We start from the raw sequence: 25,438 nt of genomic DNA, 5'->3' as shown, positions 1-25,438 counted from the left end.
TGCCAGTGTTGGGATGTTAATGGTCCCTGTAGGGAGTGGAACCTGTGAGCCAGTGTTGGGATGTTAATGGTCCCTGTAGGGAGTGGAACCTGTGTGCCAGTGTTGGGATGTTAATGGCCCCTGTAGGGTGTGGAACCTGTGTGCCAGTGTTGGGATGTTAATGGTCCCTGTAGGGAGTGGAACCTGTGTGCCAGTGTTGGGATGTTAATGGTCCCTGTAGGGAGTGGAACCTGTGAGCCAGTGTTGGGATGTTAATGGTCCCTGTAGGGAGTGGAACCTGTGTGCCAGTGTTGGGATGTTAATGGTCCCTGTAGGGAGTGGAACCTGTGGGCCAGTGTTGGGATGTTAATGGTCCCTGTAGGGAGTGGAACCTGTGTGCCAGTGTTGGGATGTTAATGGTCCCTGTAGGGAGTGGAACCTGTGTGCCAGTGTTGGGATGTTAATGGTCCCTGTAGGGAGTGGAACCTGTGAGCCAGTGTTGGGATGTTAATGGTCCCTGTAGGGGGTGGAACCTGTGAGCCAGTGTTGGGATGTTAGTGGTCCCTGTAGGGAGTGGAACCTGTGTGCCAGTGTTGGGATGTTAATGGTCCCTGTAGGGGGTGGAACCTGTGAGCCAGTGTTGGGATGTTAGTGGTCCCTGTAGGGAGTGGAACCTGTGTGCCAGTGTTGGGATGTTAATGGTCTCTGTAGGGAGTGGAACCTGGATACGATCCAGTGTTGAGAGGCAGTGCGAGGGTAGCGATGATAGAAGCATCAGTGCCAGCACACACGGCTGGCCAGGGAGAGGTAGTGTAATGTGTGTTAACTGATAGATACAACCCTGGAAACACAAACCGAAACTGTCTCTATTTTCCGCTTGTTACAACTTGTAATAAAGTTATTACACCTTGGCTTAACGTGTTTATGACGTATTAGAACGTTGTTACAACTTGTTATATTGGTTGTTATAACTGGTTAGGAAGTGTTAAAACTTGTTCGAACGTTGTACCAACGTCGTAGTTTCGGTGTGTGTTTGGCGGGAAGTTACGTCAAACAGAAGCCAGTTGGTCAACGGATTTTATAACTTGCCTAAGCCAACCCAGCTCTCTGTACTTGACTGTATTTGTCTGCGACTACAGGGAAGTGAGGCTGTACCCGTTTTCTGTGTGTGTACTTGCCTAGTTGTACTTAGTTGTGCTTGTGGGGGTTGCGCTCTGGCTCTTTGGTCCCGCCTCTCAACGGTCAATCAACTGATGTACAGGTTCCTGAGTCTACTGGACTCTATCATATCTACACTTGAAGCTGTGTATGGAGTCAGCCTCCACCACATCACTTCCTAATGCATTCCATTTGCCTACTACTCTGACACTAAAAAAATTCTTTCTAACGTCTCTATGGCTAATTTGGGCACTCAATTTCCACCTGTGTCCCCTTGTTCGTGTGTCCCTTGTGTTAAAAAGTCTGTCTTTATCTACCCTATCAATTCCTCTGAGAATCTTGTATGTGGTGATCATGTCCCCTCTAACTCTTGTGTCTCCCAGTGACGTGAGGTTTAATTCCCGTAGTCTCTCCTCGTAGCTCATACCCCTCAGTTCGGGTACTAGTCTGGTGGCAAACCTTTTAACCTTTTCCAGAGGTGTACTCACCTAGTTGTACTCACCTAGTTGTGTAGGCGGGGGTTGAGCTCTGGCTCTTTGGTCCAGCCTCTCAACGGTCAATCAACAGGTGTACAGATTCCTGAGCCTACTGGGCTCTATCATATCTACACTTGAAACTGTGTATGGAGTCAGCCTCCACTACATCACTTTCTAATGCATTCCATTTGTCAACCACTCTGTGTGTGTGTGTGTGTGTGTGTGTGTGTGTGTGTGTGTGTGTGTGTGTGTGTGTGTGTGTGTGTGTGTGTGTGTGTGTTTGTGTGTGTGTGCTCTCGGGCTCACCATAGCCCGTGCTGCGTGAAAATTTGGTTCCAGCAGCTAAATCTAGAACACCAATAACAGCTACATCATTTTTGCCTGTCTGTGATAAAAGCTTGGGCGGAATCTCGTGCCTTTTATATCCGGTCATGACAGTGGCTCCAGGACCTTGGCCGAGACGCTGGTCCCGGCTGTGGGTGTATGTCTTAGTGTATTTCTTGATTGGCTTCATTAGTGATAAGTTTGTGTAGTAGATTCTGTTCCTTATGGCAGTTTTCCTCCTACCCTCTGGCCTCTCCTCTCCTCATGAGCCCCCCTCCTTATGAGCCCCCCCCCCCTCTCCTCATGAGCCCCCCTCTCTCCTCATGAGCCCCCCCCCTCTCCTCATGAGCCCCCCCCCTCCTCATGAGCCCCCCCTCTCCTCATGAGCCCCCCCCCTTCTCCTCATGAGCCCCCCCTCCTCATGAGCCCCCCCCTCTCTTCATGAGCCCCCCTCCTCATGAGCCCCCCCCCCCCCTTTTCACTCTTATGAGGTCTCCACCCTCACTCACACTCAAATACTTCCCCAGCCTCTTCCCTATCTTGGCGCAGCCTATTTCAAATCCCTCCCTCATCCTCATCCTCCTCCTTCCCTCACTGACCTATAACCCAGCTTCACCTCTCCCTCATCCAAATCACCCATCCTCCTTACACTAATTCTTTCCCTATCCACCATCCAACTCCTGTTCCTTCCAAACCCTCTCTCCGTCCTCAGCCCCCCACCCTCTCCGAGCCCTCAACTTTCTCTCCATCACCAACGTTCTTCCCTCCATCCACCCTCCATCCACCCTCCACGCACCCTCCATCCACCCTCCATCCACCCTCCATCCACCCTCCATCCACTCCATCCACTCTCCATCCACCCTCCATCCACTCCATCCACCCTCCATCCACCCTCCATCCACCCTCCATCCACTCCATCCACTCTCCATCCACCCTCCATCCACCCTCCATCCACTCCATCCACTCTCCATCCACCCTCCATCCACCCTCCATCCACCCTCCATCCACTCCACCCACTTTCCTGTCCTCACATCACTGCTAAAATTTCTCCAAGAGATTTGGTCCACATCTCACGAGCACTGTTGTTGACGTCAGCTGGGGCGTGTCTCCCAGGCCTGGATAACACACCGATATCAAGCACGAATGTTCCACCAATCAGAGAGAGAGAGAGAGAGAGAGAGAGAGAGAGAGAGAGAGAGAGAGAGAGAGAGAGAGAGAGAGAAAATAAAGAAGAGGAAGAAATGAAGTAAAGGAGAAAGCGGGGAATTACAAACGTGGGGTCTATTCTAATTTTTACAATTCGGCCAAGCGCAAATTTATTGGGCGACGTCACTCATCCTATGAGTGAACATGCCGCCATGAAGTCACTAATTCTCTGAGTGAACTTACCGCCAAATCATCATGTAACACTCCCCCCCCCTCCCCCCCTCTTCCTTTCCCCCTTTCAGTAGGAAGGAAAACTATGGTATCTCTGACTTCGTGATATCTAAATGATCAAACGTTTAGATCTCCAGGAAGTGTGCTGAAGGTTTCTCAGCAGATCTCTAGTTTCTGTATATATTTCTTGAAATTTTCTTAATAACGACCATAACCAGTAGTGAGGTTAAAGGTTGGGCCCCCGGTACATAGGGTGAACAATAAGTAACAATTTCACCAGGCTGTGAGATTGATTTCCACAGCTGCTGCTTCAGTATGGTCTCCCAGTCAGTTTTCGTACACTGGTGTCCCTAGAAGGGGGGGGGGGTGGTTCGTACCCTGTTCGTAGATAATTAGTAGTACTGGTAAGTGGTCGCTTGTGCCTACAGAGCGGCTTTATATCCGGGCTTCTTACAAAGTGGTGATTGTATGGAGGCTACAGTTGGTCTTGTCTGATTGTAGGTTGGAATGGGTGGGTCCACATGGATTGTGTTTCTGGGGCCAGATTCACGAAAGAACTTACGCAAGCACTTACGAACGTGTACATCTTTCCTCAATCTTTGACGGCTTTGGTTACATTTATTAAACAGTTTACAAGCATGAAAACTTCTCAATCAACTGTTGTTATTGTTATAAACAGCCTCCTGGTACTTCGGAGCTCATTAACTGTTTAATAATTGGAAACAAAGTCGCCAAAGATTGAGAAAAGATGTACAGGTTCGTAAGTGTTTGCGTAAGTGCTTTCGTGAATCTGGCCCCTGGTCAGTAGCGTACTGTGTACGAGGTGTATCTCCATGTTGCTCCCATGACCCCCCCGAGGGTTTACAGTGTTTGGCATTCAGGTCTGGTGTTCCTGGGGGGCGTGTTGTGATGCCAGGGCGAGTAGGTGGGTGGGAGCTCCTCCCAGTGTGGGGTGTTGCGTCTTGCTGTCTAGGGTCCCAGTGTGGGGTGTTGCTTCTGGCTGTCTAGGATCGTAGTGTGGGGTGTTGCGTCTTGCTGTCTAGGGTCCCAGTGTGGGGTGTTGCGTCTTGCTGTCTAGGGTCCCAGTGTGGGGTGTTGCTTCTGGCTGTCTAGGGTCCCAGTGTGGGGTGTTGCTTCTTGCTGTCTAGGGTCCCAGTGTGGGGTGTTGCTTCTTGCTGTCTAGGGTCCCAGTGTGGGGTGTTGCGTCTTGCTGTCTAGGGTCCCAGTGTGGGGTGTTGCTTCTAGCTGTCTAGGGTCCCAGTGTGGGGTGTTGCGTCTTGCTGTCTAGGGTCCCAGTGTGGGGTGTTGCGTCTTGCTGTCTAGGGTCCCAGTGTGGGGTGTTGCGTCTGGCTGTCTAGGGTCCCAGTGTGGGGTGTTGCGTCTTGCTGTCTAGGGTCGTAGTGTGGGGTGTTGCTTCTGGCTGTCTAGGGTCCCAGTGTGGGGTGTTGCGTCTGGCTGTCTAGGGTCCCAGTGTGGGGTGTTGCGTCTTGCTGTCTAGGGTCCCAGTGTGGAGTGTTGCGTCTGGCTGTCTAGGGTCCCAGTGTGGGGTGTTGCGTCTTGCTGTCTAGGGTCCCAGTGTGGGGTGTTGCGTCTTGCTGTCTAGGGTCCCAGTGTGGAGTGTTGCGTCTGGCTGTCTAGGGTCCCAGTGTGGGGTGTTGCGTCTTGCTGTCTAGGGTCCCAGTGTGGGGTCTCCCGTCCACTGTCCCGCCTGTCTCCCTCCACAGCACGACCCTCTTCTGTCTGCTGGTCGTGGCTCGGCAGAGGCGGGGGATGGGTGGGGGGATGGTGGGGATAGGCAGGAGAGGGGGAGGGGTGGGGGGAAAGGGACGGATAGTTCATATGATACACGGACACCTCCGCTTCCTCCCTCCCTCTCTCTCGACAGGTATGATGCCCTTGACAGGTGACTGGGCCGCTGCGTCAGACCGGGTGACTGGGCCGGTGCGTCACGTCGCCCGGCTCTCCTCGGTGGAGTATGAACCTCAACCCGCATGTGTAATCACCTAACTGTAACAACCTAGTTGTAATTACCTAATTTGACTTAGATGGTGGCGTCCTCTCTGTACTGTGAGGCTCTGAAGGTTCCCCCTACTGTGGCGGACACCGTCGTCCCATTATATCCAGCTATCACTGTCTTCACAGTCTTGGCACAGTTATATTCTTAGTTAAAATCTATGGCTTCTTGTCCTCTGTTGCGCAATTTTTTTTCAAATATGTAGGGGGGGAGGGGACGTAGGGGAGGGGGGAAGGGTGTATGGGGGGGGGAGTGGGGGGGGGTTACATTGTGTGGAATAACATTTTCATCTCGCTGGTTTACTGTGTATTTTATGCCAATAGGTGAAGTTGACCCCTGGCAACACTGTCACCACCCACCTGACATGTTTATAAAATTTACTTTACCTGTCTATATGAGTCCATTATACCTTGTACCACCCCTTACCACCACCTGTACCACCCCCTAAAACCCCTTACCACCTGTACCACCCCCTAAAACCCCTTACCACCTGTACCACCCCCTAAAACCCCTTACCACCTGTACCACCCCCTTACCACCTGTACCACCCATTACCACCTGTACCACCCATTACCACCTGTACCACCCCCTAAAACCCCTTACCACCTGTACCACCCCCTTACCACCTGTACCACCCATTACCACCTGTACCACCCCTTAAAACCCTGTCCTCCGCCCATTAATCACGCCCCATTGAATTTTTCTATTATCCGGACATACTTACATAGATAATTATCTCAAGATTAACTGGTGATTAGCGTGTTCTCTCGTCAATTACCGGCCGCTTACATCACCAGGTTGATTAGTTGAATAGATTAGGCACTGTCTAAACAAACTCATTAGTTCATACGTCAGGCTTCTCGTACCCTTCCATATTTTGCTACAGTATATTTTGGGTTTTATGTTTGTTGTTATTAAAGATTCGCTACCTGGAACAAAGTTCCAAGTAGCACGGGCTATGGTGAGCCCGTAGTGCCTTTGGGGGGTTTTATGATATTGTTTGCTCGCTTTATATATCATATAGTTCCCGTATGAGTGAACATCTTAAGTCATTGATAACTTAAGTTATTTTAAGATACTGATACTTTAAGATACGGAGTACCTTCCCTTTCACTCCAGCCTGCATCTCCAGTTTTTTTCACTAGCCTCTTGTGTGGCACTGTATCAAAGGCTTTCTGACAATCCAAAAATATGCAGTCTGCCCACCCTTCTCTTTCTTGCCTTATTTTTGTTGCCTGGTCGTAGAATTCAAGTAACCCTGTGAGGCAGGACCTGCCATCCCTGAATCCCTGTGTGTGTGTGTGTGTGTGTGTGTGTGTGTGTGTGTGTGTGTGTGTGTGTGTGTGTGTGTGTGTGTGTGTGTGTGTGTGTGTGTGTGTGTTCTCACCTAGTTGCGCTTGCGGGGGTTGAGCTCTGGCTCTTTGGTCCCGCCTCTCGACTGTCAATCAACTGTGTGTGTATGCGTGCACGTGTGCGCGTGCGTGCGTGTGTGTGTGTCCTGGTATAGCGCAATAAGAACCAATCATCTTCTGACTACTCACACTAAATAACCTTGTATTATACATGATTCACCTGTTAATCTCCTGTACACTCACAGGAGATCCACTCCGCCGCCTCTCTCATACCAACCAAAGCCAGATCCAGTAGTGTGTGTTCGTTCCCTGAGCTGTTCTTGAGTCGAGCTGAAGCTCTTGGGTCTTGCCTCAGATCCAGATCCAGTAGTGTGTGTTCGTTCCCTGAGCTGTTCTTGAGTCGAGCTGAAGCTCTTGGGTCTTGCCTCAGATCCAGGTCCAGTAGTGTGTGTTCGCTCCCTGAGCTGTTCTTGAGTCGAGCTGAAGCTCTTGGGTCTTGCCTCAGATCCAGATCCAGTAGTGTGTGTTCGTTCCCTGAGCTGTTCTTGAGTCGAGCTGAGGCTCTTGGGTCTTGCCTCAGATCCAGATCCAGTAGTGTGTGTTCGTTCCCTGAGCTGTTCTTGAGTCGAGCTGAAGCTCTTGGGTCTTGCCTCAGATCCAGATCCAGTAGTGTGTGTTCGTTCCCTGAGCTGTTCTTGAGTCGAGCTGAAGCTCTTGGGTCTTGCCTCAGATCCAGATCCAGTAGTGTGTGTTCGTTCCCTGAGCTGTTCTTGAGTCGAGCTGAAGCTCTTGGGTCTTGCCTCAGATCCAGATCCAGTAGTGTGTGTTCGTTCCCTGAGCTGTTCTTGAGTCGAGCTGAAGCTCTTGGGTCTTGCCTCAGATCCAGATCCAGTAGTGTGTGTTCGTTCCCTGAGCTGTTCTTGAGTCGAGCTGAAGCTCTTGGGTCTTGCCTCAGATCCAGATCCAGTAGTGTGTGTTCGTTCCCTGAGCTGTTCTTGAGTCGAGCTGAAGCTCTTGGGTCTTGCCTCAGATCCAGATCCAGTAGTGTGTGTTCGTTCCCTGAGCTGTTCTTGAGTCGAGCTGAGGCTCTTGGGTCCTGCCTCACAGGTCAGTCAGCTGATGAGGTTAAATAACGCTGATGTGTTGTGATATTATCATTTCAGGCCATGAAGGAAGTTTGCTTCCTGCATTTCACTCCCCAGTTTGTATCCTAACTACACGATTGATTGATTGATAAAGATTAATCCACCCAAGAGGTGGCACGGGCCTGAATAGCCCGTAAGTTGCTCTAGCCCCTTGTTCTGCCCATTAATTCTAGTAAAGCAAGTCTATCCCTACCAGACCACACTTCACCTAGCCACACTATCCTTATCTTACCTAAACCTGACCTTTCATACCCTTACGAAATCTAATTATAGCTTAGCCTTGTTGACTCTATCCAACTCTAACTTATCCTAACTAAACCAACTTAAGATATCGTAGCCAAACTTGTATTCTTATGTAGCCAATCACATCCTAACCTATGCAATCCTAACCTAACTTGAGTTATTCCTAACCTAGTGAAACTTATCTTAGCCTAGCTCAGCTTAATTATCTTACTGCAGCTTCATCTTTTGAGGCAAGTCTAACGACCATTTCATTGTCTTAACGGACCGTTAATAAGGTAGTTATTGCAAGTGAAGTAGTTCTGGGGGTGACGGGGAGGGAGTTAAGACAGATTTACGGTATCAACTTCCTTAATAATGTCAACACTTATTGAACATTATCAACTTCCTTAATAATGTCAACACTTATTGAACATAAATGTGTAACTCAAGTTATGATATATTCTTGTAACCTGCATCATTCTTATGTATTTATCAGTAGTCTTTTTCATTTTGTATTTGTTAACAAAAATCCTCGCCGTATTTCATGTATTTTGTAAGATGATCTCAAATTTATGACGGGGGTTAAAATCGCAGTAGAAATGAAGATTTCTTTACTGGATTGTGTCGTGTCAGACGCTAGGCTGCTGCTCGGCCAGTCGTACAGCTGTGAGACACTACGCTGCTGCTCGGCCAGACGTACAGCTGTGAGACACTAGGCTGCTGCTCGGCCAGTCGTACAGCTGTGAGACACTAGGCTGCTGCTCGGCCAGTCGTACAGCTGTGAGACACTAGGCTGCTGCTCGGCCAGTCATACAGCTGTGAGACACTAGGCTGCTGCTCGGCCAGTCGTACAGCTGTGAGACACTAGTCTGCTGCTCGGCCAGTCATACAGCTGTGAGACACTAGGCTGCTGCTCGGCCAGTCATACAGCTGTGAGACACTAGGCTGCTGCTCGGCCAGTCGTACAGCTGTAAGACACTAGGCTGCTGCTCGGCCAGTCATACAGCTGTGAGACACTAGGCTGCTGCTCGGCCAGTCGTACAGCTGTGAGACGCTAGGCTGCTGCTCGGCCAGTCATACAGCTGTGAGACACTAGGCTGCTGCTCGGCCAGTCGTACAGCTGTGAGACACTAGGCTGCTGCTCGGCCAGTCGTACAGCTGTGAGACGCTAGGCTGCTGCTCGGCCAGACGTACAGCTGTGAGACACTAGGCTGCTGCTCGGCCAGTCATACAGCTGTGAGACACTAGGCTGCTGCTCGGCCAGACGTACAGCTGTGAGACACTAGGCTGCTGCTCGACCAGTCATACAGCTGTGAGACACTAGGAAGCCGCTCGACCAGTCATACAGCTGTGAGACACTAGGCTGCCGCTCGGCCAGTCGTACAGCTGTGAGACACTAGGCTTCTACTCGGCCAGTCATACAGCTATGAGACACTAGGCTGCTGCTCGGCCAGTCATACAGCTATGAGACACTAGGCTGCTGCTCGGCCAGACGTACAGCTGTGAGACACTAGGCTGCTGCTCGGCCAGACGTACAGCTGTGAGACACTAGGCTGCTGCTCGGCCAGACGTACAGCTGTGAGACACTAGGCTGCTGCTCGGCCAGTCGTACAGCTGTGAGACACTAGGCTGCTGCTCGACCAGTCATACAGCTGTGAGACACTAGGCTGCTGTTCGGCCAGTCATAAAGCTGTGAGACGCTAGGCTGCCGCTCGGCCAGTCATACAGCTGTGAGACACTAGGCTGCTGCTCGGCCAGTCATACAGCTGTGAGACACTAGGCTGCTGCTCGGCCAGTCATAAAGCTGTGAGACGCTAGGCTGCCGCTCGGCCAGTCATACAGCTGTGAGACACTAGGCTGCTGCTCGGCCAGTCATACAGCTGTGAGACACTAGGCTGCTGTTCGGCCAGTCATAAAGCTGTGAGACGCTAGGCTGCCGCTCGGCCAGTCATACAGCTGTGAGACACTAGGCTGCTGCTCGGCCAGTCGTACAGCTGTGAGACGCTAGGCTGCTGCTCGGCCAGACGTACAGCTGTGAGACACTAGGCTGCTGCTCGGCCAGTCGTACAGCTGTGAGGCACTAGGCTGCTGCTCGACCAGTCATACAGCTGTGAGACACTAGGCTGCCGCTCGGCCAGTCGTACAGCTGTGAGACACTAGGCTTCTACTCGGCCAGTCATACAGCTATGAGACACTAGGCTGCTGCTCGGCCAGACGTACAGCTGTGAGACACTAGGCTGCTGCTCGGCCAGACGTACAGCTGTGAGACACTAGGCTGCTGCTCGGCCAGACGTACAGCTGTGAGACACTAGGCTGCTGCTCGGCCAGTCGTACAGCTGTGAGACACTAGGCTGCTGCTCGACCAGTCATACAGCTGTGAGACACTAGGCTGCTGTTCGGCCAGTCATAAAGCTGTGAGACGCTAGGCTGCCGCTCGGCCAGTCATACAGCTGTGAGACACTAGGCTGCTGCTCGGCCAGTCATACAGCTGTGAGACACTAGGCTGCTGCTCGGCCAGTCATAAAGCTGTGAGACGCTAGGCTGCCGCTCGGCCAGTCATACAGCTGTGAGACACTAGGCTGCTGCTCGGCCAGTCATACAGCTGTGAGACACTAGGCTGCTGTTCGGCCAGTCATACAGCTGTGAGACACTAGGCTGCTGTTCGACCAGTCATACAGCTGTGAGACACTAGGCTACTGCTCGGCCAGTCATACAGCTGTGAGACACTAGGCTGCTGCTCGGCCAGTCATACAGCTGTGAGACACTAGTCTACCGCTCGGCCAGTCATACAGCTGTGAGACACTAGGCTGCTGCTCGGCCAGTCATACAGCTGTGAGACGCTAGGCTGCTGCTCGGCCAGTCATACAGCTGTGAGACGCTAGGCTGCTGCTCGGCCAGTCATACAGCTGTGAGACACTAGGCTGCTGCTCGGCCAGTCATACAGCTGTGAGACACTAGGCTGCTGCTCGGCCAGTCATACAGCTGTGAGACACTAGGCTGCTGCTCGGCCAGTCATACAGCTGTGAGACACTAGGCTGCTGCTCGGCCAGTCATACAGCTGTGAGACGCTAGGCTGCCGCTCGGCCAGTCATACAGCTGTGAGACACTAGGCTGCTGCTCGGCCAGTCATACAGCTGTGAGACACTAGGCTGCTGCTCGGCCAGTCATACAGCTATGAGACACTAGGCTGCTGCTCGGCCAGTCATACAGCTGTGAGACACTAGGCTGCTGCTCGACCAGTCATACAGCTATGAGACACTAGGCTGCTGCTCGGCCAGTCATACAACGACTGTTTTCCCGCTGCTGCTGTTTTGAGGGTTTCAGATAAATGGACAATCCGTCAGGCTAACTGTCACGTTCCACGACTCAATTGATTGATTGCTTTTAACAAATTGTCGTTGCATTTGTCATCACAAGAGAGCGCCCGTGATGCCACCGTCACTTGTGTTGTCCTCTTGTTGACGCTCGGGTCTCGGCCGCTGATGATTGTGTCTACGTGTGTGTTTACTCGCCTAGTTGTGCTTGTGGGGGTTGAGCTCTGGCTCCTTGATCCCGCCTCTCAAATGTTAATCAACTGGTGGTGTACAGGTTCCTCAGCCTACTGGGCTCTATCATATCTACATTTGAAAGTGTGTATGGAGTGAGCCTCCACCACAGACGCGCACACGCAAATGCACGCACACGCACATGCACGTAGACGCACGCAGACGCACGCAGACACACACACATTAGGAAGGAATGTGGTGGAGGCTGACTCCATACACAGTTTCAAGTGTAGATATGATAGAGCCCAGTAGGCTCAGGAATCTGTACACCTGTTGATTGACGGTTGAGAGGCGGGACCAAAGAGCCAGAGCTCAACCCCCGCAAACACAACTAGGTGAGTACAACTACGTGAGTACACACACACACACACGCACGCGCGCACACACGCATGCGCGCACACAAACACACACACCACACACACACACACACACACACACACACACACACACACACACACACACACACACACACACACACACACACACACACACACACACCACACACACACCACACACACACCACACACACACACACCACACACACACACACCACACACACACACACCACACACACACACACACACCACACACACACACACCACACACACACCACACACACACACCACACACACACACACACACACACACACACACACACACACACACACACACACACACACACACACACACACACACACACACACACACACACATTGCTGCACCGCACGTCACCGTAGTGTGTGTTAGGTAAGAACCCTTAGGTAAGTGCATGTGCCCCTTTGTTAATAAATTACCTCGCGATGACTCGTAAGGTAATTAGTTGAGTCGAGGTGATCTAAGCCGCGAACCGCAATCCTTACCTTACCTTGAGGTGCTTCCGGGGCTTAGCGTCCCCGCGGCCCGGTCGTCGACCAGGCCTCCAAGAATGGATATCCTGGATGGTAATTTGTATCCGTTTTCCTGGTACAGCCTCACGACACCACTAACCCGTTCTCGCAAATTTAATAAGTCAATATTGACTTATTAAATATGTGCATAGGTGACATACTTAACATAATAGATACCCATAAAAAGATTCATAGAAAACACCGACCTTACCTAAAAAGTCTCTCAGCTGATCTCATGCTCATCCACTTGCTGTGTTCGGTACAGTGGCAGCCTCACTTCTTCCAGGGTCGGCGTTCTATCCCTCAAGTGGTCGGGGGTGGGGGGCATTCCTTCACTCTTTTCTCTCTCTCATATGCTGTTGAGAAAACATTGAAGCCTTTCGAATGGATTGAACCGTCAGTCCTGTTGATTTGTGGATTACATTCCCGGGCAACATGACAGGTGTGGGATCACCAGATTGTTTCGACCGCAGGTTTGGACCGTAGGTTTCGTCCGCAGGTTTAGACCGCAGGTTTCAACTGTAGGTTTCGACCGCAGGTTTCAACTGTAGGTTTCAACTCGCATATACGAGCTTTGATGCATATAATTGGAGTTGCTTCGTATGGTCCCAATAAGCCTTCTGCAGTTCATTTAATTCCTAGGGACACGTCAGGCACACACAATATGTAATATTGTGTGTGCCTGATCCCTTGGTACTTGGTATTTAAGGTATATATATATCCCTTAAATCCCAGTTCATGTCTCCCTTGCATGTGTTATGTAGTCATAATGGCCTAGTGCTTCCTCTTGATAATTATCTTGGCCTGCAGCGAGGGATAGATTATAGATTGTTTCCCTGTGGGAAACAATCTATAATCATATATGTACTGTGTATATGTATAGTCATATACATATACAGTACATATATGTATAGTCATATATGTATAGTCATATATGTACTGTGTGGCTCTCGCACAAGACAGTACATATATGACTTATTGCTTATAGTCACTATTTGACTTATTAATAAGTACATATGTGGTATATGCTAAGTTATATTTTGTTTTCAAAGTATAAACTCTTCCTAAGGAATTGCTAAACACCTGTTTTTAATATTAGGAATATCTTTTTCAGTTTTATTAAACAATAGAGTTTATTAAACAATAGAAACAATAGTGCTTATCTTAACATACTACGAATGTTAGGTTAGGTCGGTGTTTTCTGTTCAGCTTTTCAAGGTAAACTCAAATATTCACAATAAATTAGTATGTCACATATGCACGTATTAATAAGCCAAATATTGACTATAAGCAAGTGCGAGAACGGGTTGCATTACAGGTGGTAGACTGTTAGCACTGGTCATGCTGAGGGAAGCCGAGATCAGGAAGAGGAAGCGCTGAGGGACAGTCTGAGGAACTGCATGAGAGAGAGAGAGAGAGAGAGAGAGAGAGAGAGAGAGAGAGAGAGAGAGAGAGAGAGAGAGAGAGAGAGAGAGAGAGAGAGAAACTCTTTGCTAAGGCGCGTGTTTATATTTTAGTCTTTGTATTGAGTATTGAGACATAATCGTGCGTAATATGCATGTATTCCCATGTGCTTCAACCCTTTCTGGTTGAAGAAAGGTTGAAAGAAAGGTTGATTTCCTTGGCAGCTTCTAAGGAAATGCCACATTCTACAAATGGTAGCAATAGCAAAGATGGATGATTATGGTTGATGAACAAGGGGACAAGAGAAGATAAATGGGAAAGGCTGGGGGAAATATGATCAGATAATATGACTTACCCTCGTTACCTTTCACCTTACCTTGCCTCTGCTCCTGACACTTGCCCAGTGCTCCTGTCACCTCTTGACGGATGGGCAGAGTCGTGGACACTTTCGTGTTGGGGAAGGTTGTGTGTGTGTGGGGGGGGGGGGTTGTGTGTGGGGTAGGGGGGGTTGTGTGTGGGGTAGGGGGGTTGTGTGTGGGGAAGGGGGGAGGTTGTGTGTGGAGGGGGGGGGGGGTTGAGTGTGGGGTAGGGGGGTTGTGTGTGGGGGGGGGGTTGTGGGAGGGTTGTGTGTGGGGTAGGGGAGTTGTGTGTGGGGTAGGGGGGTTGTGTGTGGGGTAGGGGGGTTGTGTGTGGGGAAGGGGGGAGGTTGTGTGTGGAGGGGGGGGGGTTGTGTGTGGGGTAGGGGGTTGTGTGTGGGGTAGGGGGGTTGTGTGTGGGGAAGGGGGGAGGTTGTGTGTGGAGGGGGGGGGTTGTGTGTGGGGTAGGGGGTTGTGTGTGGGGGGGGGGGGTTTGGGAGGTTGTGTTATTTTGTGAAGAGGCGTTTCCCCCTGTCTCTTGCCTCCATATCTACCTATACCTTTTGCTGATTCCGGGGATCAATGTCCCCTCACATGCCGGTTTCTGACTAGGCCTCCTGGTTGGTGGTCATGTTAACAAGCTTGCGTGAACTAACAATCCTAACTGCTTGTTTAAGCATCGCAAACATTACAAAGAAATAATAATATATTAATATCATTCTTATCATCAACTTAAGAAGATATATATTTTTTCTGCGTACATTTTTTTTTTACAGAAACATTTTCAATATTGCAAAAAACTACACAGAGTATCATATTAATTATACTAAGAATTTACTGTAAATAATACTGTATTGCTGAAATACAGTATTGCTATATTACGGAAGAACTGTATTGCTGCCCCCTTGGGGTTAGTGGTGTGTGGCAGAGCAGAGCTGTATGACAATAGGTGTAGAGGGGCAAGACCAGACCACAGCAGAGCTCAGCAGAGCTCAGCAGACCACAGCAAAGCACAGCAGAGCTCAGCAGACCACAGCATAGCACAGCGGAGCACAGCAGAACTCAGCAGAGCTCAGCAGAGCACAGCAGAGCTCAGCTGTATAGGACCAGGCGACCATGTGAAGGGTTACAGGTGGGGTTGAGTCCCATCCAGCACACCATGTTCAAGTAACGCTAATTAACGAAAGATCAACGTTTAAACCGTTGATTCAGTGTCACATTAGCGCCGTTTGACAAGACGTGCGAGGCTAGGCAGCGTGCACAGCTGACGCGGTCAAATGTTACGTTATTGACTAAGACGTGAAGGCGCTGAGGCTGTGAATAGGCATTAGCTAGCTGGTTGACCGCGAGAGGCAGCTAGCGAGCCGGTTGAATGAGTAAGAGAAGGAGGGAGTGCGAGAGTGGCCAGATGGTGAAGTGAAGAGGGGCGTTGTCGACTTGATGGGGACCCTCCACCCTCCTTCACCTTTGTTAGTCATAGACTGAGCCCCACCCGCTGGCGGCCGACCGGGCCCTCACTCCGGCCCTCTGGTGGGGGCCCCCCAGTATGGCGCTAGTTATGCTGTGCTAGTGATCTAGCTCACTACTTTAGCTGACGTTTTGGCCTATTTGATCACGAGACAAACTAGATACGTGTACAGCTACAGTGTGTGGCTGACTAGTTGTGCTTGGGGGGTTGAGGTCTGGCTGGCTCTTTGGTTCCGCCTCTCTACTGTCAATCAACTGGTGTACAGGTTCCTGAGCCTATTGGGCTCTATCATAGCTATATTTGAAACTGTGTATGGAATCTGCCTCCACCACATCACTGCCTAAGGCATTCCATTTGTTAACTACTCTGACACTGAAAAAATTCTTTATAATGTCTCTGTGGCGCATTTAGGTACTCAAGTTTCCACCTGTGTCCCCTTGTTCGTGTTCCACCCGTGCTGAATAGTTTGTCTTTGTCCACCCTGTCAATTCCCCTGAGAATTTTGTAGGTAGTGATCATGTCTCTCTTTACTCTTATGATGTGTGGGGCTGACAGTGTGTAATTACCTAAGTGTAGTTAGAGGAAGAGAGCTACGCTCGTGGTGTCCCGTCTTCCCAGCACTCTTTGTCATATAACGCTTTCAAACTACTGACGGTCTTGGCCTCCACCACCTTCTCACCTAACTTGTTCCAACCGTCTACCACTCTGCGAAAGTGAATTTTCTTATATTTCTTCGGCATCTGTGTTTAGCTAATTTAAATCTACCTAAGTGGGTGTGGCTGACAGCGTGTGTGGCTGACAGTGGGTGTGTGGCTGACAGTGGGTGTGTGGCTGACAGTGGGTGTGGCTGACAGTGTGTGTGGCTGACAGTGTGTGTGGCTGACAGTGTGTGTGTGACTGACAGTGTGTGTGGCTGACAGTGTGTGTGGCTGACAGTGTGTGTGTGACTGACAGTGTGTGTGGCTGACAGTGTGTGTGGCTGACAGTGTGTGTGGCTGACAGTGTGTGTGTGACTGACAGTGTGTGTGGCTGACAGTGTGTGTGTGTGACTGACAGTGTGTGTGGCTGACAGTGTGTGTGGCTGACAGTGTGTGTGGCTGACAGTGTGTGTGGCTGACAGTGTGTGTGGCTGACAGTGGGTGTGGCTGACAGTGTGTGTGGCTGACAGTGTGTGTGGCTGACAGTGTGTGTGGCTGACAGTGTGTGTGGCTGACAGTGTGTGTGGCTGACAGTGTGTGTGGCTGACAGTGTGTGTGTGACTGACAGTGTGTGTGTGGCTGACAGTGGGTGTGGCTGACAGTGTGTGTGTGGCTGACAGTGTGTGTGGCTGACAGTGGGTGTGGCTGACAGTGTGTGTGGCTGACAGTGTGTGTGGCTGACAGTGTGTGTGTGACTGACAGTGTGTGTGGCTGACAGTGTGTGTGGCTGACAGTGTGTGTGTGGCTGACAGTGTGTGTGGCTGACAGTGGGTGTGGCTGACAGTGTGTGTGACTGACAGTGTGTGTGGCTGACAGTGTGTGTGGCTGACAGTGTGTGTGGCTGACAGTGTGTGTGTGACTGACAGTGTGTGTGTGGCTGACAGTGGGTGTGGCTGACAGTGTGTGTGTGGCTGACAGTGTGTGTGGCTGACAGTGGGTGTGGCTGACAGTGTGTGTGGCTGACAGTGTGTGTGGCTGACAGTGTGTGTGGCTGACAGTGTGTGTGGCTGACATTGGGTGTGTTGCTGACAGTGTGTGTGGCTGACAGTGTGTGTGGCTGACAGTGTGTGTGGCTGACAGTGGGTGTGGCTGACAGTGTGTGTGGCTGACAGTGTGTGTGGCTGACAGTGTGTGTGGCTGACAGTGGGTGTGGCTGACAGTGGGTGTGGCTGACAGTGTGTGTGGCTGACAGTGGGTGTGGCTGACAGTGTGTGTGGCTGACAGTGTGTGTGGCTGACAGTGTGTGTGGCTGACAGTGTGTGTGGCTGACAGTGTGTGTGGCTGACAGTGGGTGTGGCTGACAGTGTGTGTGGCTGACAGTGGGTGTGGCTGAGTGTGTGTGGCTGACAGTGGGTGTGTGGCTGACAGTGTGTGTGGCTGACAGTGGGTGTGTGGCTGACAGTGTGTGTGGCTGACATTGTGTGTGGCTGACAGTGTGTGTGGCTGACAGTGTGTGTGGCTGACAGTGTGTGTGGCTGACAGTGGGTGTGTGGCTGACAGTGGGTGTGTGGCTGACAGTGGGTGTGTGGCTGACAGTGTGTGTGGCTGACAGTGGGTGTGTGGCTGACAGTGTGTGTGGCTGACAGTGTGTGTGGCTGACAGTGTGTGTGGCTGACAGTGTGTGTGGCTGACAGTGTGTGTGGCTGACAGTGTGTGTGTGGCTGACAGTGTGTGTGGCTGACAGTGTGTGTGGCTGACAGTGTGTGTGGCTGACAGTGGGTGTGTGGCTGACAGTGTGTGTGGCTGACAGTGGGTGTGTGGCTGACAGTGTGTGTGGCTGACAGTGTGTGTGTGGCTGACAGTGGGTGTACCATCTACAATAGCCAAATATGGATATACCTGGGGATTTGGGGTAACATGTCGCTACGGATTAAATGACAATAACATTTGCTGACAATCAGTGTTTAAGTGGTCCATAAACTCTTGGATTATTCACATTTGATTACACAGTGACGTAAGGTGGGATGGGCGGTGGGATGGGAGGTGGGATAGGCGGGTGGGTGGTGGGATAGGCGGGTGGGTGGTGGGATGGGCGGTGGCTGTCGGTAGAGATTATTTCTCTCTACCACAAACTGTGAAGTTATTAAAATATTTTAATTGCTTTCACTTCACTTTAATTATGCTATTCACATCAGGAAATTAGAGACGAGGAAACTTTGAACGTTCTGTGGTTTTTCCACGTGTGTTTATATATATATATATATATATATATATATATATATATATATATATATATATATATATATATATATATATATATATATGTCGTAGCTAATAGCCAGAACGCACTTCTCAGCCTACTATTCAAGGCCCGATTTGCCTAATAAGCCAAGTTTTCATGAATTAATGTTTTTTCGTCTACCTAACCTACCTAACCTAACCTAACCTAGCTTCTTTTGGCTACCTAACCTAACCTTACCTATAAATATAGGTTAGGTTAGGTTAGGTAGGGTTGGTTAGGTTCGGTCATATATCTACGTTAATTTTAACTCCAATAAAAAAAAATTGACCTCATACATAGAGAAAAGGGTTGCTTTATCATTTCATAAGAAAAAAATTATAGTAAATATATTAATTCAGGAAAACTAGGCTTATTAGGCAAATCGGGCCTTGAATAGTAGGCTGAGAAGTGAGTTCTGGCTACTAGGTACGACATATATATATATATATGTCGTACCTAGTAGCCAGAATGCACTTCTCGGCCTACTATGCAAGGCCCGATTTGCCTAATGAGCCAAGTTTTCCTGAATTAATATATTTTCTCTAATTTTTTTCTTATGAAATGATAAAGCTACCCATTTCATTATGTATGAGGTCAATTTTTTTTTTATTGGAGTTAAAATTAACGTAGAGATATGATCGAACCTAACCAACCATACCTAACCTAACCTAACCTATCTTTATATGTTAGGTTAGGTTAGGTTAGGTAGCGGAAAAAGTTAGGTTAGGTTAGGTTAGGTAGGTTAGGTAGTCGAAAAACAATTAATTCATGAAAACTTGGCTTATTAGGCAAATTGGGCATTGCATAGTAGGCTGAAAAGTGCGTTCTGGCTACTAGGTACGACATTTGGCTACTAGCGTCGTTTTCTCATATTCTAAGTAGAGGTGGACCAAGGTTAGGTTAGGAATTTTGGTTGAATTGGCCATTATTTGTATTTATAGTACGCGGGCGCGGCATTGGAACGATGACTCGATCAGAGGGAAGCAGTGATCAAGAAAACTTCAAACTTATTCAGTTGTGAGTTATAATGTTAAGATTATTTGACAATATAAAGAAAACAAAATCTTAAATGTTTACCCGGAGCAAAAGATGGATTATTGAATTCAATACAGAGAAGTGTCGTTCAAGTGAGATTGTAAAGAGTAAGACTATACCCTCTAGGGTACACTGTATACTCTAGGATATACAGGTTGGAGAAGAAAATAAACAAGAAGCAGACATTAATTACAAACTGCCTGCTGGCTAGCTTGATAATTAAAGTAATCATTTAATTACTAACGTCAAACAGGCCACCGGGTCCTCCAGGTAAGGGTAGTGAAGACAGGTCACACTTAACCTCACAACTTGGATAAATGGATAAAAGAAAAAAAACAGGATAACTACTTCAAGCGCATCGAAAGATTAGGGGAAAAAATGGAAGATTTAATTTCTTAAGCAACGGATATAAACAAAGACGTATTTAAAGCTGTTACTTAATCCAACTGGAGACGGCGACAGAAATAATGAAGTGCCCATTAAGATTCCAATGGTAAACATAACTAAGGGAGAAACTAACACAAGATATAATGGAATACATGAAGCATAAATTATTAAAATAAGAGTTAGTTAGTTTAGTTCATTTATTATGCACCCCATACCCATGTTGTGGGCGGTAGTGGAAAGGGTTACAGAGGCACATAATGGGCTCAGGGACTGAACCCCACAATTCATTTAGCTAAGCAAGTTACAATCTTGATGAGCTAGTTACAAAATTCAATATATATGTCGTCACATCAACAATGGGTTCGAGATCGACCACAAGTACAGTTTCTAAATTAAGCAACTGACATATGTGGAGAGCTAGTGTCACAATTGATATGTTTGTCCTGCACACCGCCCCCCCCCCCCCCCATCCAGTGGGCAGCGGTGGATAGGTTACAATCACTTAGTTACTACCTACAGTTAGCAAACTGGGGATATTTGGCTAAAATTTCTGGTAGCAGATCATTTGGAAGCGGTGGATAGGTTACAATCACTTAGTTACTACCTACAGTTAGCAAACTGGGGATATTTGGCTAAAATTTCTGGTAGCAGATCATTTTGAATGAAATATTTACACATCGCTGGAACATTGGTTATAGAATTGTCTCTAAATTCACGTATCTTTTCGCACTCCATCACATAGTGACGGAGGGTGTGCGAATAGTTTTGTTGACACAGTTTACATTTGGTCAGGTCTACATCGGCAGATAATGAAAATTCCCAGAGAAACTTGTAACCGAGTCTAAGCCGAGCAGTAGTAACATCTAGAAGTCTGCTGATTTTATTGGATGAACCATAAATGTGTGGTTCCTCTTGCATGATAGTATGATGATAGATGGAATTACTGGTGTCAATTTCACTTTGCCTCAGATCTACAAGATCTTGTTGAAGTTCTCGGTGTACTGCTGCTCTCAGATTGCTCATTGACAATCCAAGGTTACACTCAACGGCTCCTTTAAAGGCAGATTCTTTGGCTAACTTATCAGCTCTATCATGCATTCGGAGGCCAACATGAGATGGAGACCACATGAAATGGACTCTGTTACCATCCTTAATAATTTTGTTGTATTTATGTCTAGCTTCGGACACGAGCATGTTACAGTTATGTCTTAAAGAGTTGAGAGCATTTAAGGATGATAAGGAGTCACTTACAATTAATGTATCAAGTTTGGAGACTTGTACACATTTCGGTGCAAGGATCAAGGCAAGTAGTTCGGTCTGAAGGGTAGAGGCCCAGTTGTTTATACGGACCCTCCACTCAAAGTACAAGCCATCGCCCATTGTCAGAACAACTGCACTTCCAGCAGCACCCGTGGTGCGGTGTAGGGAACCATCAGTGTACATGATTTGAGAGATAGAATGTTCTGTGGACAGAGCATCAATATGGCTTAAGGCATTGAGCTTTGCCTCAAGACGAAGCTTGGGCTGATCTCTAATTTGCTTCTTGGGTGGAAAGAGAAGGATTAAAACTGGAAAGGGTGTAATCTCCCACGGTGCAGGAAAGTACCGTTGTTGTTTCGCTTGGTACAAATTATCGTACAAAAGTACAAGGTACAAAAGTAAGAGACAAGGTCATTCCCAACAAAAGGATAGGAGACCTTTGCTAAGAAAGATCTATATTTGAATAGGTAATGTAGGGAAGATAAAGCCATACGCAAGTAGGCTTGGATAATCAACCCTAGAAAAAAGATAAAGGAACGAATATGTGTACATAAGAAAAACAGCAGAGAAACAAGATGATAAATTTTCAGTTGCTTGAAGAGCAAACTTTAAATCAATATTATTATCCTTCCTATTATTGGTATTTGATGGTAGCTAGTGGTAGTGTTGCTAGTTGTAGTGTTGCTAGTTGTAGTGTTGCTAGTTGTAGTGTTGCTAGTTGTAGTGTTGCTAGTTGTAGTGATGCTAGTTGTAGTGATGCTAGTTGTAGTGTTGCTAGTTGTAGTGCTGCTAGTTGTAGTGTTGCTAGTTGTAGTGATGCTAGTTGTAGTGTTGCTAGTTGTAGTGTTGCTAGTTGTAGTGTTGCTAGTTGTAGTGATGCTAGTTGTAGTGATGCTAGTTGTAGTGTTGCTAGTTGTAGTGCTGCTAGTTGTAGTGTTGCTAGTTGTAGTGATGCTAGTTGTAGTGATGCTAGTTGTAGTGTTGCTAGTTGTAGTGTTGCTAGTTGTAGTGTTGCTAGTTGTAGTGTTGCTAGTTGTAGTGTTGCTGGTTGTAGTGTTGCTAGTTGTAGTGCTGCTAGTTGTAGTGTTGCTAGTTGTAGTGCTGCTAGTTGTAGTGCTGCTAGTTGTAGTGTTGCTAGTTGTAGTGCTGCTAGTTGTAGTGTTGCTAGTTGTAGTGCTGCTAGTTGTAGTGTTGCTAGTTGTAGTGTTGCTAGTTGTAGTGTTGCTAGTTGTAGTGTTGCTAGTTGTAGTGTTGCTAGTTGTAGTGTTGCTAGTTGTAGTGTTGCTAGTTGTAGTGCTGCTAGTTGTAGTGCTGCTAGTTGTAGTGTTGCTAGTTGTAGTGTTGCTAGTTGTAGTGCTGCTAGTTGTAGTGTTGCTAGTTGTAGTGTTGCTAGTTGTAGTGCTGCTAGTTGTAGTGATGCTAGTTGTAGTGATGCTAGTTGTAGTGTTGCTGGTTGTAGTGTTGCTAGTTGTAGTGTTGCTAGTTGTAGTGCTGCTAGTTGTAGTGCTGCTAGTTGTAGTGCTGCTAGTTGTAGTGATGCTAGTTGTAGTGTTGCTAGTTGTAGTGATGCTAGTTGTAGTGATGCTAGTTGTAGTGCTGCTAGTTGTAGTGTTGCTAGTTGTAGTGCTGCTAGTTGTAGTGCTGCTAGTTGTAGTGTTGCTAGTTGTAGTGTTGCTAGTTGTAGTGTTCCTAGTTGTAGTGCTGCTAGTTGTAGTGCTGCTAGTTGTAGTGCTGCTAGTTGTAGTGTTGCTAGTTGTAGTGATGCTAGTTGTAGTGATGCTAGTTGTAGTGTTGCTAGTTGTAGTGCTGCTAGTTGTAGTGCTGCTAGTTGTAGTGCTGCTAGTTGTAGTGATGCTAGTTGTAGTGTTGCTAGTTGTAGTGTTGCTAGTTGTAGTGATGCTAGTTGTAGTGCTGCTAGTTGTAGTGTTGCTAGTTGTAGTGATGCTAGTTGTAGTGATGCTAGTTGTAGTGTTGCTAGTTGTAGTGCTGCTAGTTGTAGTGCTGCTAGTTGTAGTGATGCTAGTTGTAGTGATGCTAGTTGTAGTGTTGCTAGTTGTAGTGCTGCTAGTTGTAGTGTTGCTAGTTGTAGTGTTGCTATTTGTAGTGCTGCTAGTTGTAGTGCTGCTAGTTGTAGTGCTGCTAGTTGTAGTGCTGCTAGTTGTAGTGATGCTAGTTGTAGTGTTGCTAGTTGTAGTGTTGCTATTTGTAGTGCTGCTAGTTGTAGTGTTGCTAGTTGTAGTGTTGCTAGTTGTAGTGTTGCTAGTTGTAGTGTTGCTATTTGTAGTGCTGCTAGTTGTAGTGCTGCTAGTTGTAGTGTTGCTAGTTGTAGTGCTGCTAGTTGTAGTGCTGCTGGTTGTAGTGTTGCTAGTTGTAGTGTTGCTATTTGTAGTGCTGCTAGTTGTAGTGCTGCTGGTTGTAGTGTTGCTAGTTGTAGTGCTGCTGGTTGTAGTGTTGCTAGTTGTAGTGTTGCTGGTTGTAGTGCTGCTAGTTGTAGTGATGCTAGTTGTAGTGCTGCTAGTTGTAGTGTTGCTAGTTGTAGTGTTGCTGGTTGTAGTGCTGCTAGTTGTAGTGATGCTAGTTGTAGTGTTGCTAGTTGTAGTGTTGCTAGTTGTAGTGCTGCTAGTTGTAGTGATGCTAGTTGTAGTGATGCTAGTTGTAGTGTTCCTAGTTGTAGTGCTGCTAGTTGTAGTGCTGCTAGTTGTAGTGTTGCTAGTTGTAGTGATGCTAGTTGTAGTGATGCTAGTTGTAGTGTTGCTAGTTGTAGTGCTGCTAGTTGTAGTGCTGCTAGTTGTAGTGTTGCTAGTTGTAGTGTTGCTAGTTGTAGTGATGCTAGTTGTAGTGATGCTAGTTGTAGTGTTGCTAGTTGTAGTGCTGCTAGTTGTAGTGCTGCTAGTTGTAGTGTTGCTAGTTGTAGTGTTGCTAGTTGTAGTGTTGCTAGTTGTAGTGCTGCTAGTTGTAGTGTTGCTAGTTGTAGTGTTGCTGGTTGTAGTGTTGCTAGTTGTAGTGCAGCTAGTTGTAGTGTTGCTAGTTGTAGTGTTGCTAGTTGTAGTGTTGCTAGTTGTAGTGATGCTAGTTGTAGTGATGCTAGTTGTAGTGCTGCTAGTTGTAGTGCTGCTAGTTGTAGTGATGCTAGTTGTAGTGATGCTAGTTGTAGTGTTGCTAGTTGTAGTGCTGCTAGTTGTAGTGTTGCTAGTTGTAGTGTTGCTATTTGTAGTGCTGCTAGTTGTAGTGCTGCTAGTTGTAGTGCTGCTAGTTGTAGTGCTGCTAGTTGTAGTGATGCTAGTTGTAGTGTTGCTAGTTGTAGTGTTGCTATTTGTAGTGCTGCTAGTTGTAGTGTTGCTAGTTGTAGTGTTGCTAGTTGTAGTGTTGCTAGTTGTAGTGTTGCTATTTGTAGTGCTGCTAGTTGTAGTGCTGCTAGTTGTAGTGTTGCTAGTTGTAGTGCTGCTAGTTGTAGTGCTGCTGGTTGTAGTGTTGCTAGTTGTAGTGTTGCTATTTGTAGTGCTGCTAGTTGTAGTGCTGCTGGTTGTAGTGTTGCTAGTTGTAGTGCTGCTGGTTGTAGTGTTGCTAGTTGTAGTGTTGCTGGTTGTAGTGCTGCTAGTTGTAGTGATGCTAGTTGTAGTGCTGCTAGTTGTAGTGTTGCTAGTTGTAGTGTTGCTGGTTGTAGTGCTGCTAGTTGTAGTGTTGCTAGTTGTAGTGTTGCTAGTTGTAGTGTTGCTAGTTGTAGTGCTGCTAGTTGTAGTGATGCTAGTTGTAGTGATGCTAGTTGTAGTGTTCCTAGTTGTAGTGCTGCTAGTTGTAGTGCTGCTAGTTGTAGTGTTGCTAGTTGTAGTGATGCTAGTTGTAGTGATGCTAGTTGTAGTGTTGCTAGTTGTAGTGCTGCTAGTTGTAGTGCTGCTAGTTGTAGTGTTGCTAGTTGTAGTGTTGCTAGTTGTAGTGTTGCTAGTTGTAGTGCTGCTAGTTGTAGTGTTGCTAGTTGTAGTGTTGCTGGTTGTAGTGTTGCTGGTTGTAGTGCAGCTAGTTGTAGTGCAGCTAGTTGTAGTGTTGCTAGTTGTAGTGTTGCTAGTTGTAGTGATGCTAGTTGTAGTGTTGCTAGTTGTAGTGTTGCTAGTTGTAGTGCTGCTAGTTGTAGT

General features: G+C 47.8%; 2 protein-coding genes across 2 annotated transcripts in view; one reads left to right on the top strand and one right to left on the bottom strand.

The window, feature by feature from the left end:
- LOC123746147 (protein draper) overlaps positions 1-25,438 on the top strand; it is a 691,165-nt gene that overhangs the window by 441,038 nt on the left and 224,689 nt on the right. The window lies entirely within an intron of this gene.
- Positions 1-25,438, bottom strand: part of LOC138357486 (uncharacterized) — a gene marked incomplete at its 5' end in the record, with an annotated part of 120,603 nt that overhangs the window by 95,093 nt on the left and 72 nt on the right. Inside the window, 3 exons of the mRNA XM_069314344.1 lie at positions 1,920-2,086; positions 6,924-7,776; positions 22,039-24,985. Coding sequence (XP_069170445.1) covers positions 1,920-2,086; positions 6,924-7,776; positions 22,039-24,985 — 3,967 coding nt within the window. The remainder of the gene's footprint in view (positions 1-1,919; positions 2,087-6,923; positions 7,777-22,038; positions 24,986-25,438) is intronic.

The sequence above is a fragment of the Procambarus clarkii genome, chromosome 78 (assembly GCF_040958095.1).
Source record: "Procambarus clarkii isolate CNS0578487 chromosome 78, FALCON_Pclarkii_2.0, whole genome shotgun sequence".
NCBI classification, from domain to species: domain Eukaryota; kingdom Metazoa; phylum Arthropoda; class Malacostraca; order Decapoda; family Cambaridae; genus Procambarus; species Procambarus clarkii.
This window is presented reverse-complemented; position numbering and strand designations above follow the sequence as displayed.